The sequence below is a fragment of the Bacillus rossius genome, chromosome 1, assembly GCF_032445375.1.
Source record: "Bacillus rossius redtenbacheri isolate Brsri chromosome 1, Brsri_v3, whole genome shotgun sequence".
Classification (NCBI taxonomy): Eukaryota; Metazoa; Arthropoda; class Insecta; order Phasmatodea; family Bacillidae; genus Bacillus; species Bacillus rossius.
Window position 1 is genome coordinate 38907824 of NC_086330.1, and position 13970 is coordinate 38921793.

Consider the following 13970-nt stretch of genomic DNA (forward strand, 5'->3'; position numbering starts at 1 on the left):
AGAGTGTATAGGCTTCGGCCTGAGACACACTTAGGTCCTCCCCTAACCTGGACCCTCCCCTACACACTTAGAATTAACTTAGGCTAGGAAAAAAAAAAAAAAAAAAAAAAAACAATGTTTCACGAAAACGCTGCCTTAAAATTCGGCAATTTAAATTGTACTCCCATCGCGCCCAAATATGCTTCACTTCAAAAATTGAGTAGATAATGACCGCTTTACCGCGCTGGCCATGAAAATGTGTCTCCCTTTCCAATTCAAACGACCAAGAAATGTGGTAAATACATAGTCGCGGACATCCACACGTGAGTGAAGGCATCGCCATGTTGCAGTACGACCTCTAACAATTCAGGCTACAACTGTGACCTGAACCGCAAGCACTGGTGACTATTCTGCACGACAGGTGGACAATCTGAAGGGCAGGCACTGGCCAAGCCAAAAGTCTCGTGGCTAGCGCCAATTGTTTATATTTTTAATTGGTCTTTGGATTGTCTTAGAACTTTGTAGCTTACACTCGTAATGGCTTGGGGTGTACAGAATTAGAAAAAAAAATACTAGTTAAATGTAGCCTACAAATTCTCGTATGATTATTCACACCCAAAGAATTCTCACCCACCAAGACTATTTGACGCGAACAGCAGAAGACAGGCACAATTAAGTTGTCATGTAAACTGCCAGTCCAGACTACCTCATCATTACGTACGTGATTAAAACCTGTTGTCTTTTATTTCTCATCCAACACATAGCTATTCTTGCTGTTTAAAATGTTACTACGTGCGGATGAGGAAGAGGGACAAGTTGTTTTCGCTAGAAGATTTCGAGACTAGCTGAAAGTTGTAACACCGTAGCTTCGTCTGTGTTTCGTGGCTGGTTAAAGTTTCTTTCAGGTTCGTGTTTACTTTTGGTACACGTATCACAACACATTCAGTGTGGAAGTAATCGCGTCCTGAATAGCCTGTTCAAATAGGGCAATTGTTTCTCCTTGCAGACGGTCACCAGTTACAAGGAAGAAACTGCTGGCGCGGGCATACCTTTTTCAGTCCAATGAGCGTTCAGTTTCTTTAAAGAAAAATACATGACCCTATGAACGAGTGTTTGGCTTGTTTTATAGGGAAATCTGGTCGATTGGTCCGTAGTAATCACCGACACTAATACGAACCTTGGTGCGAACTCGATAAAATTGATGCCGTGGACCCGCTGTGAGGGTCTTTGTTAAATGATACGTTCGGGGATTACTCACCACATGCTACTGCGTGCAGTGCATACTAACAGAGATTTAAAAAATTCACATTAGGTATATTCTGGTGGTAGGTTAGGATTAACAAACATGTGCACAGCCAGGTTGTTCATGTGTCAATTGGCAGCTGCCACATTTCACGTTATCTCCAGGTCGCATATGATTATATATATATAATTATTAATCATATATATCAAATCATATTCATAATAATATAATAAAATAAATCATATACAATTCATAATATATATTGTTATATCATATATATTATAACACTAAATATATGTATATTTGTTTTTCTTTAACGACTGATACAAGTTTGTAAATAATTACTACAAACAAACATTAAAATTACTGAGATTATTTAGCATCTATACTAATATTATAAAGCTGAAGAGTTTGTTTGTTTGTATGAACGCGCTAATCTCAGGAACCACTGGTCCGATTTGAAAAATTCTTTCAGTGTTGGATAGTACATTTATCGAGGAAGGCTATAGGCTATATTATATTATCAATAACATTAGGGATCTTTACTAAAAGTCCAATTTAGAATCAAATGCGTTGGAGGGGGTTAGATACAACATGCAGTACACGTACGAAGTGTGTGTTGACAATGCCGCAGGCGCTAGAAGTTTATTTCCTATTGCCTATTAACATTGTTGTCACGCACTAGATGCCTTATCATTCTTAATTTTCCCATACAAGTAAAAAACACCCGTGTGATATTAACAACGAAGCAATCAGTACCCTCATAAGAGTTCAATTAGTAATTAAATACTTTTTATCACTTTAAATCGCAAACTTAAACTATTGTTTTTTTCCTCTCTCTGTTTTTTATTTGTTTTTTTTCTTTTACTAGAATTTTTTATTATTTTTAATTATTTTTCATATTTCGGACCATCAATAATTTTCCTCTCCCGTTACAACTCTGACAAGAACTTGTATATATATATTTATATATATACCTATATATAAGCGAAATACCACTCACTGACTCACTCATCACGAGATCTCTAAAACAATACACCCGATTGATTTGAAATTTAGCATAGTTACTCATTTTTTGATGTAGACGCTCACTAAGAACGGATTCTGCGGAAATCCGATCCCAAGGGGAGTTTCGGGGGCGTGTTATATCAAAATTTCCAGTTTTTGGTAGGAAATCACCATGGCAACGGCTGTTGCTTTGTTGATGCTTCATTCGTCTCTATGGCAACGACTATTTCATTGTTAGTGCAGTCCTCATCACCGTTGAAATATTGCAGGTACTTTAAATATCAAAAATTGCCCTTTTTTTTCAATTATATATATTTTACAGACTTGAAACTTCACAGTAATGTTCCTTATGTTATGCAGGATGACATTTTCCGAAAATTAGATACCATGGGTGGTTAAAACCAGGCAACAGTAGGTACTTTGTCTGAATGAGAACAGGATTTTGCATTGTTCATGCATTCTGCGTCTCCATGGCAACGGGCATCGCGCGGCAGTGGCGTACCCACAAGGAGGGGCATGTATAATGAGCGGCGCAGGAGTGATCTGCCTGTAGACTGCCGTAGGGAAGTACGGGTACATCAGTTGTACGTTGCGTGTACGAGTCGGGAAACCATCGGTGCTATTCATTTTCTCTCCGGTACATTATACAGCATTGTAATAAATTTTCACTGAATTTTTTTATTTACTATTACTGTAAATGGGAGATGTGGCTTAATTATTTTCCATTAGTATAGCCGTGCGAAGCCGGGTCGGGCAGCTAGTATATAATATAATTATTATATTATTATGAAAGTAATTATTATTTTTATTATTTAATATTGTCATAGAATTTGATATTTATTACTATATATTTTTTATTATTTCTGAATGTTATATAAATTAAGACAGATGTATTTCGAATGAAGAGGTTTGAACCACGTCTAAAATTCTTCCTCGAGCTTTACAAGCGAGCATTCTACCAGTGTGCTCCGGTGCTTACAGTCCTTCGGGACTGTGTCAAATGTCCTGTGCTTCAATGACCAGAGCCATTCGAGTGTAGACTGTCAGCAGATAGGAACAAGAATCTTGGCAGTTCGCGCGTGCAGCATGAGCTCAGCGCCCTACAGAGCTCGGGAGTGGACTCGGTGGTTGACTCCGCCAGGTCCCTCCAGCCTTGGGTGGCAACGAACCCGTCTGATTCGTAGGCGCGAAAACTCATCGTGGTGGATGGTGCCTGAAGTCAGGGCGTAACCTTGTGAAGCCTTTTGGAAACAAGTGCATTGCCACATGCTCCACCGAACACGAGGTGGATGTCTCCCAACTCTGCGCAACTGCATCGGGTGCTGCGGCGTCGAACTGCACGGCTCTCTGAGTGGTGATGTTGATTCACGCGCGCGACAAGGCAGACATTAGTAAAAAAACCACACTTTAACAAGAGATTCCTTGAGAAACTAGTTGCCCAAAAATAGTTTGTAATACTTCAAGATAGACAACAGATGGCTATGGATATTTTTAATCACATGAAATAGGTTTTTTAGACAAAATACTTAGTATTTATTACGAAAATGGGTGCATGATTTTATATTTTAATTGATGTTTCATCCAAAAATATTTTTTAACCATGTAAAATATAATCTATTATTCAACAATACGACTTTATTTCAATTTATTATGCTTATTAATGTGCGCAGTTAATATTGGAAACCTATTCATGAAAACGGTTTACAAATAACTTTATTTCGGATGTAGTGGGTAAACACACAGCATAAATTTCCCTGTAATATTCCGAACCCAATATTACTGCAAACACTATTTCATAGTGATAAAGTTGTTTTCATTTAATGTACAAATTTACAAATATTTTTACATAATGCATTTTAGCATTCAGGCTCACACCAACATGTATTTGTGTTGGCTTCTCAGACATGTTCGTTAAGACGTCTTCTAGTCCCTGTTTAGGTATTGCACGTCTTTACTGATGCACTTTATATACCTTGTGACAACGTTCGCTACAAAACATTACACGTGATGCCCAAATTTACAAAACATTTTAAGGAACTGTCTTCAAATTAATACAAATGGAAGTACTAAACGTTGGTGGGTTAAGTCCACATAGCTGGCAAAATATTTTGTTTTCTATATATTTAATGCTTAATTTAGTCTCTACAGAAAAGTTTATTTAAAGCAACACTTTGTTTGTATTTATGTATTAGTAAAATAAATGCACGCAAAAACAAAGAGTACAATTATCTATGCTTAAATGTTCAAATACATTTAAATATCTCAAAATCGAAAATTATCAATGCTGAAACGCTCCGTGCAAATTCTCAATAATAAAAAGCTCAGTGAGTATAATTATCAATGCTGAATACTCAGATACATATATATATGTCGAGGATTTATATATATTTACCTTTCTTTGTTTCAAGTGAGCCCTATAATATAATTTTAATGGTAATACCAGGATCAGAATTAATTTACTGTGCCTAATATCTCGTTTCTTTCCGTTCGGAACACCCACGATGTGCCACTCCCTTGGGTTGCTAGTCTCATATACGAACACTAGAATGTGCAGAATATATTGTCTACAGAACATTTTGTGTACAAAAATCATAATTTGAATCGATTTGTCGGCGTACACTCAAGAAGTTTATATTCCATCAGGTTTTACATTGCGTGGTTTTGCACAAAGGCACATAATATTTGCTTATCTTCTTGTATTTTTTTCGTTAGTTAAATCTAATAAATTATATACTAATAGTGGATTATTTCTAAATAAAAGTCGGTTTACGGACGATAGTTTAACGTGACAACGTCATAAAAACATTAATGAAATGATTGCATAATTTAATGAAAAAAATAGAATAATTTTTTATTTTAATAACAAAATAATAAATAATTATAATTATACTAGTTATCAGATTTTTAAAATGCAAGAATAACTAACCTTTATTGCCGAAATTGTGGTTGTAATAAGCAATATAAACCAGATTGACTTTTCACTTCACTTTATAAACAGTCGACGAAACAGTTCACGTGTAGATGACTTGTAATTAATTTTTTTAACTGGCGTTCAGCTATAAAGTCTAAATATAATTATGAACAAGTTTTCATATGAATAAACTATAACCAAATATCTATCACTAATTATATGAATCACCATAATTTTTAGTCAATTGTAACATAATCTATTTTTACTGCACTTTATGAACAAGTTTTCATATAAATAAACTGTAATCGAATATCTAACATAACCTATTATTACCTCGGACGCATAGGCCAATCGAGTGGAAGATAGATGCGGCACAAGCGTACAATGAGTGTAACGGGACACAACGTAACGGAACAATGTGCCTAACGGGACACTTTTTTGTGAGTGCAGCTGGCGTTCATCGATTTATTAGACGTTTACACGTCAAAATATAGTTGTATTCAATATGAAAATGAATCTTTTAATTTGACATCTCCAACACTATCATAGATTAAATACTTAATTTAAGATTTTGAAAACGCCTATTTGCAAACAGTTGTTTGAAAGCTATTAGCTGCACATATTAGGCACGGCAAAACAAAAGAAAGCCAAGAGTTTTATAAAAAGGTTAACGTTTCTGTGGATTTAAAAACAAATAAATGAAATGTTTACACAATATCTTCATGCTTGTAAGAACACACATATTTTAACTAAACACACTCTTTTAATTTCTAACATTTATTTAAAAATAACTCTACGATCGACAGTGCAAGATCTTACATATTTTTTTACCCGTCTATATTTCTATGTAAATATTGTACAGCAGAATTGTAAGTTTTTTTTTACAGGAAATCAACTAAAAAATGCCAGACTAGCTAGGCAAATTGTATTTTACTGTTATGAAATTGCATAATTCATGCTGAACGAACAACGTAAGAACACATAAATTTGTTCGTTACCGAGGTTAGATGTTACTGCACGCACTGCACGTGTTAATGACCCAGTAAACTCGTGGAATAACATCATGTAGGTGTTAAGAAGACTGCAAGTATCCGCCCTACCACTCTGGTTCTGGGGTAGAGCGCCTGCTTTGTGACTTGTAGGACCCGGGTTCGCGCCCCGGCTCCTCCAAGGCGGATTGCTGAGACAAAATGATGGCAATTTCTCTGGTAGGAATACAATCCCTTGTAACAAGTCAGGCTACCAAAGAAACGGTGGGTGGAATAGAAAAAAACCTTCCAGGTGGCTTCCAAATGGGGAGCCCGTTTCTTTTCTTGGGCTCCCCATGCGGTGGCCATTCCGGGAGTTTCTCCGGGGGAACGGAGTTTGGCAAAATTTTTTTTTTTCCTTTTGTAGCGTTTTAGTTTTTAGTAACTGTAGCATTATCATTCCACCATGTTATAAATAAAGCTAAAACCAACATATATATTTTTTGCTTTTGTACATAAAATATTTGAATTAAGTGTGTATCAGTCAATGAGTGATTGTATACCATTTATCGGTATATATTTTCATGAGGTACCATTGATAGTTAAATTTTGTCACAAACTGTTGGACAATACTTTTGCTATGTAGTATTTTATGAGTTTTCGAAGAAAAAAATATTTTTTTTCCTAAAAATATTATTTCTGAAATCAGGTTGATCGACTTTAACACACACAAATATTATATATATGTATGTGTAGCAGTATATAATACAGGCATAAATAAAACATTCCTTTTATTTCAACATGCGCAAAGACTTTGATACTTTCCAACACAATCTTATGATTAAAAAATTGGTTGTCTGTAAAGTCGGTTTACGGACGATAGTTTAACGTGACAACGTCATAACAAAACATTAATGATTGCATAATTTTATGAATAAAATTGAATGATATTTATTTTAATAATAAGTAATTATAATTATACTCGTTATCAGATTTTTAAAATGCAAGAATAATTAACATTTATTGCCGAAATTGTTGTTTAAATAAGCAATGAAAATCACATTAACTTTTCACTTCACTTTATAAACAGTCGACGAAACAGTTCCCGTGTAGATGACTTGTAATTAATTTTAAAAATTGGCGTTTAGCTATAAAATTTAAATATAATTATGAACAAGTTTTCATATAAATAGACTGTAATCAATATCTATCACCAATTATATGAATCACCATAATTTTTAGTCAATTGTAATATAACCTATTATTACTGCACTTTATGAACAAGTTTACATATAAATAAACTCTAATCAAATATCTATCACCAATTATATGAATAACCATAATTTTTTAGTCAATTGTAACATAACCTATTATTACTGCACTTTATGAAGAAGTTTTCATATAAATAAACTGTTATCAAATATCTAACATAACCTATTATTACCTCGGACGCATAGGACAGTCGAGTGGAAGAGAGATAGATGCGGCGCAAGCGTACAATGAGCGTAACGGAACAATGTGCGTACCGGGACACTTTTTCGTGCGTGCAGCCGGCGTTTGTCGATTTATTAGACGATGTCACGTCAAAAAAAAAACACTTTTTTAAATTCAAAAAAGTCTTCCTAAATGGTTTTTAGAACCGTAAAGATTTATTTAGGTTTAAAACATTTCAAGAATTGAAAGCATTAATTCAAGTGTGATTCAAGTTATAATTGACAATTAATATGAATTTTTTTTGGTATGAATAATTATTTTTAGGATGTGATTCATTAACCTCTTCATGCATAACGGTGTCAAATGACAACACCCTATCTTATCCGTGATAAAAAATAGAAGCTCGAACCAAAGAGATCCACAAACGCATGGCGATGTCACTTGACAACAGCATGAAGTTTACCAGCCGTTCCAGAGATCGCAGCACATGTCTCAGCCGCTCCAGCAGCTTTAATAGTGAAGTTTGTGTTGGTATGGCGCCATGTTGTGGTTTATGAGAAAATGAAAATATTTTTCACACATTTATGTGCGGTTTAGAAGTAAGTAAAAATTATTTTGGTATGCATGCAAATGTAAATATAGAGGCTATAATTTTTAACCACAATAATTGTTATTGTTGATTATTAATAATTTGTAATATTATTATGGTGGCATATGCCACCACCATGCATAAACGGAAAATAGTGACAAATTATTGTAAAATTATGATCGTGGCATATGCCACCACCATGCATAAACGGAACATATTGACAAATTATTTTTTTAACTTTTTATTTTAGTTACAGCCATATTTTAAAGGGAATAACCAAATAAGTGTTCGGTTTTTATATGTACGGTGTTGAAATGTGTTTTAGAACTGTTATGGCGAATTTACGAATGACAGAGGATGAGGCCTTGCACTATTTCTTTTCGCTTGGAGAATCAGATATTCCATCTGGATCTGAAGCCAGTTTCTGCAGCGATGAAGATGGTGAGGATTGTGGTGAAAGGCAAGATTGTTCAGGTATTTTTAATTCTGATTATGAAGCTGCACATATACCGACTTCCAATCATTTGGTTTCCAACACAAAAGCTGCAGTACCCCCAGCCCCACCAACTGCAGATCATGTTAGGGAAAGAACTGTGTGGCATGCTGGAAGAGACAATGCTTTCAGTAGTAATGTTCCCCCTCCAGCATTTACTGGAAGTCACAGTGTGAATGTTCAAGGAAATGTTCCTTATGATTTTTTGAAATCATTTTTCCCAGATGACTTGATTGATAGAATTGTATTTGAGACAAACCAATATGCCTTCCAGTGTGGTAAAATAAATTTCAAAGTGACGAAGAAGGAAATACAAACTTTTCTTGGCATAAATATTATCATGACCTACATTCATTACCCAAGTGTGAGAATGTATTGGAGTTCAATTCAGGGTATGCGGTTTGACTTGATCTGTAATGCAATGTCTCTAAATCGCTTTGAGGAAATAAAACGCTTTCTTCATTTTGTAAACAATGAGTCTAAGCCTACAGATGAAGCTTCAGATCGTTTCTGGAAGTTGACACCTGTCATTACTGCCCTACATAATTCATTCCATGCTGGCCAGAGCCCTGAAGAAAATCTTGCAATTGACGAGATGATAATACCTTTCAAGGGCAGGAGTAGAATGAAACAATATATTAGAGGGAAACCAAAAAGATGGGGGTTCAAAGTTTGGGTTAGAGCAAGCTCTTCTGGATACATACAGTGTTTCGAGTTTTACAGTGGGAAAGATAAGAATAGTCGCAGCACTTTGGGCCCAGTTGGTGATACTGTAATGAGGTTATGTCATGATATCAAAGGCAAGAACCACAAACTGTTCATAGACAATTTATTCACAAGTCTACCATTGATTCGCAAACTAAGGAGTGATGACATTTTGGTTTTGGGGACCCTTAGAATAAATAGGGCTCCAGGGGTTGCAGAGAAACTAGTTCCAGGAAAACTTCTACAGAGAGGAAGTTCAACAGTTGCGACATCTGATGATAACATTACAGTGGTTAGATGGATGGACAACAAAGAAGTTCACACAATATCTTCTTTTGCTGGAGCTCAACCTGAAAGTGAGGTACACAGATGGGACCGTAAAGCAAAGGCCATTTTGGAAATACCGCGTCCATTCTCTATTGGAGAATACAATAGACACATGGGTGGGGTCGACTTAGCTGACAGAATGATTGCTCACTACCCACATGGATTCAAGTCAAAGAAATGGTATTTGCGTGTATTTTTCCATCTCCTGAACATGGCATTGGTAAATGCGTGGATTTCATACAAAGAAGCAAAGAATGAAAAAATTCCATTTGTGACCTTCAAAGCATCTGTGGCACATACACTTATTGCTCTTGGTACAACCGAAGTAAGAAAAAGAGGTCGACCGTCTAGTTTGGAAGAAGCTGTACTATCAAAAAAGAAGACGGTACCACTCACAGTAACACCGCAGGTGCGATTTGATGGCTATGAACACTGGCCTAAGAAAGCAGAAGGACGTGAAATGAGATGCCGTAATGATACATGCAAGAAGAGGACACGATATATCTGTAGCAAGTGTCAGGTGGCTGTTTGTCCAGACTGCATGCAAAGTTTCATTACACAGTAAAAAGGGTATATTGTCAATGCAAAAATATTTCAACTAAAAAAATTACTTATTTCTCAAGTAATATGATTTGTGTTTAATACTGCGTGTAACTTTCATGTTCTAAGTGTTATGTCTTTATTCACATTCTATTTAGTCAGCTACTTGTTTTAATTGTATTATGTTTGTAATTATTTTATCAGTTGCTACGTTTTATACATCCTGTATAATATTGTACATAAATGCATGGTGGTGGCAAATGACAACACATCAATAAATCATAAATTATTATTGTAAAAATTCTGAAAAAATTATTTACTTCATTATTTTAGTAGTTCTTTCAGAAAAATTCAAAGCAAAATTTTTGTATTTACAATTTCATAATTCATGCATGAAGAGGTTAATAAATATTCGGTTTTCCTGAAAAATTAAACATCTCAGGTTTCGTTGTGAAACATTGATTTCTTTTTATATAAGAATGATATATATATATATACAAAGAGTTTAACGACAAAGGCCACACACAAACGAGTAATTAAAACTTTTTACCACAAGATTATGTATTCTTTGTTCATGCTAGGATTAAAATATAAATGGAACTACAAACTTTCTTAAAAATATCAAATAAATAATTATTGAGTTGATAAACCTACTTATAAATAAAACTCTCTATTGAAATACGAATTTATTTCAATATGAATTTTTAAAAATATTATAGTAGTTAACTGGGCTCACAGGAGCCAAGAGTAGGAATTCGTACTTGTGACATTTGACTTACGATGTTATTTCTTCCCCAAATTGTTTCCCTAATTTCTTCAAATTCCCTCGAAATTCCCTTGTCCCTCAAAATTTCCCACGAAAACCACCATAACCACCCTCAATTCAATTTAGTTTTCCACATCTCCCTGCTAGCCATCAAACTTACTAGGGTATGAAGGGGATTAAAAAAAATGGAGGTAAAACCGGAAATCTCAAAGGATTTAGTGGAATATAAAGGGGAAATTAGGGAAAAAGGGACGACATCAAAGATCAAATTTCACAGAATCGAGATTTGACTTATGGCTATAATGTTCTTGGAACACATATTTCTAACTACTTATGATAATTTAGGAAACTACCCCGTTAAAACAAAAGGACTTCCAAGATTATGGTGGTCTACGAGCCTTTTGGATACCGACTGGTTTCTCACGAATTCGAGCCACGCCAGAGTGTTGCGAAAAAAAAAACGCCCCTTTCCCCCTCAAGTACCCAAAAACACAAGATGAGCGAGCCCCTTCAGCGTGTGCCACGAGAGAGGAATAGAGAGAGAGAGAGAGTTTCCGCGGTGCTCGTGACGGGGGCCATCACCGCCGACCTTGACCCCGGCGCGCCGAGCACGGACCGGCAGGCAGCCCTGACCTCGGCCGGGCACGCGCAGCCTCCTCCGCCACCAGCGGTCGGGTGATCCCGCTGAACTACGAGAAGCCGCTCGTTTGCGATAACGACATCAATTTCTGATGCGCAAAACATCTCAGCTCTCCAGTTTCGTGGCTTCTGGGTTGTAGCCGCGTCGAAAAGCGAAAATATCGCCGACGTTTCGGTCGACGTTGCAGTCGCCATCAACAGGGATCAGTACCTAGAAGTCAGAATACTCCAGACAACTGCCGCGAAAGCCTGCGATCTTTAATATCTTAGAGTTCGGTATACGACATTTCGTAGAGGTAATTTCGTGAGAATGGAGCGGAAGTCAATGAACGGAAATATGCCACAATGATGGCGGAACCACGTGTAGAAACATAAGCCAGTATATAGTCACATTCGTGCGTGCCTTGTAACCTATGCGCGATATCCTCTGACAATACATACTTGTATGTATCCCACAACTGGAGACGGTTGGAGAGTTCATAAGTGCTTACTAAAATTGCAAATAGCTCTTTGAGTTTGGTGGCTGAGCGAAACAGCACCGCTTCCTCCATGGTTAGGTCCCAGTGGTAGTCATCTTCCAATAATAGCCCACGTGCCTCACCTGCTTCCTCGAATGTCGCTCGCTCTAGCCTGAAGGTCGTCGGACCTCGCACTTGATTGAGAAGCATTTGAAGTTGCTAAGGATCACGGTATACATGCGACCCAGTGCGACACCAACATTAACGCCCAGCCAGCCCTCTACAGGTGTCCCCTGTACAAGGTGCTTCCATTCTTTTCTCGATGCATTCCACGTGTAATACCTCGGAACTTCAGCGTGTAATAGGATTTTTGCGAAGTTTTAACTTCCGTATATTTGGAAAAAAACAGTCAATTTTGTCTTCGGATGCGTCGCCAAACTATCGCAGAAATTGTGCTCCGTGAAGTAAACGCGCTTGCCATTGGCACTTGCCATTGGGCAGGTGCAACGCTGGGTGGGTGACAGAGGGTTGTCTTTCGTGAAATGGTGCCAAACATTCGCCACGCCGCTTCATTGCTGCTCACGTATCGACCCGCACTGAACGTTTTGCACTTCATCTCTGGGGGTCAATATTCACATCGTCAGCATGCCTCACATTGAAAACTGCTTGATCGCTCACTTTGGTACTTGCATATATATTTTATGGCCTGCACTGAACCACAGAACTCCACCACTAATAAGGGCATCGAAGTTTTGGTAAGAAGGGGAGAATAGGGCACTACACGCCTGTTATCCACCACGATGTCTTCCTGATCACCGTGAATTCTAATAGTATCTGTGCGTCCTCTATCGTGAGGTGCTCTTCGCCGGTACTGCGGGTATCCATTTTCCTTTGTCTGAGTGTCCTTCAGCGTCGTCCGGGGGTACGTTTTGGTACACTTGCCATCCTTCATGCACAGAGATAACATATTGAGTGCACCGCATGGACTATGGATAATATATTTTACAACGGAGTCGTGTAGCTTTTTGTCAACTTTGGCATCAGGGATTTCCGCATTAATTACGTCGTCGATTTGGCTGGGACGTGATTTCTCTTTTAACCATAATAAAAATTTTACACGGGGCAAGCCTCGCTTTTGCCACACTATAGAGTACATAAACACCGCGTCTCTCCAAATATTTGACCTTTCTAAAGCAGATCGATTAACTTCTGAACTTTAATTTTAAAAACTCTAGCAATTAGGTCGTGCCTGTCAGTGGAGTTTTGTGGCCAGGCATAAGTTCGATGGTAATCCCCGCCCATGTCGAGTTGCACGTAAACGTGATGAACAGATTTGGGTGGCCATAGTTCCGAGCGTATGGCGAATGCATCTTGCACGTACTCATGGAGGTATCTTGGGCTGTTCACGACGCAGGAGGGGAGTATAACAATTTGCCCTACATCACTGGCGTTACGTTGTGCATCATTGCTTACAGCGTCTTGCAAATGAATATATTTTTCTGCTCGCAACTTGCTTTGATTCAAACAGAAGTACCTTAAACGCTCACTTTATATTTTGACATACATTATCAACCAAGAACTGGTGCAGAATTTGCTTACAGCGCAGCAGGAGATTAAAATTATTGCTACGCACCATGAGATGGTAAGAATAGTAGTCCATGCAGGAAACCTTTTTGTTATGCACTGGACGCCTAGTCTGCGCATTCATCGGTGGTATTTCTAAATGATACCCTTCCTGGCATTTTCAAGAAATTATCTGGTACTAAAGAGCGTCATAGAACCTATGCGTATCGGCAATGCGACAGAGCTGTCCACCGCGCGCAGCACGATGTCCATGCCAGTGGTGTGCACCAAGCCAGCCACCAGGCCACCACCTCACTGGTGGTGGGCGCGTTGTAGCGTCGCTAGTG

At 37.5% G+C, this 13970-nt stretch overlaps 1 protein-coding gene across 1 annotated transcript; it reads left to right on the forward strand.

Annotated features, from left to right (window-relative positions):
• The first annotated feature begins 7944 nt into the window (after window positions 1–7944).
• Window positions 7945–10322, forward strand: LOC134528384 (piggyBac transposable element-derived protein 3-like). The gene is made up of 2 exons (XM_063361965.1): window positions 7945–8142; window positions 8458–10322. The coding sequence occupies exon 2, from the start codon at window positions 8465–8467 to the stop codon at window positions 10220–10222; it is 1758 nt and encodes a 585-aa protein (XP_063218035.1). The 5' UTR covers window positions 7945–8142; window positions 8458–8464; the 3' UTR covers window positions 10223–10322.
• Window positions 10323–13970: the final 3648 nt, after the last annotated feature.

Bases quoted from the DNA above. Each gene is read 5' to 3' on its own strand.
- LOC134528384 (XM_063361965.1), top strand. From the start codon at position 8,465: ATGGCGAATTTACGAATGACAGAGGATGAGGCCTTGCACTATTTCTTT.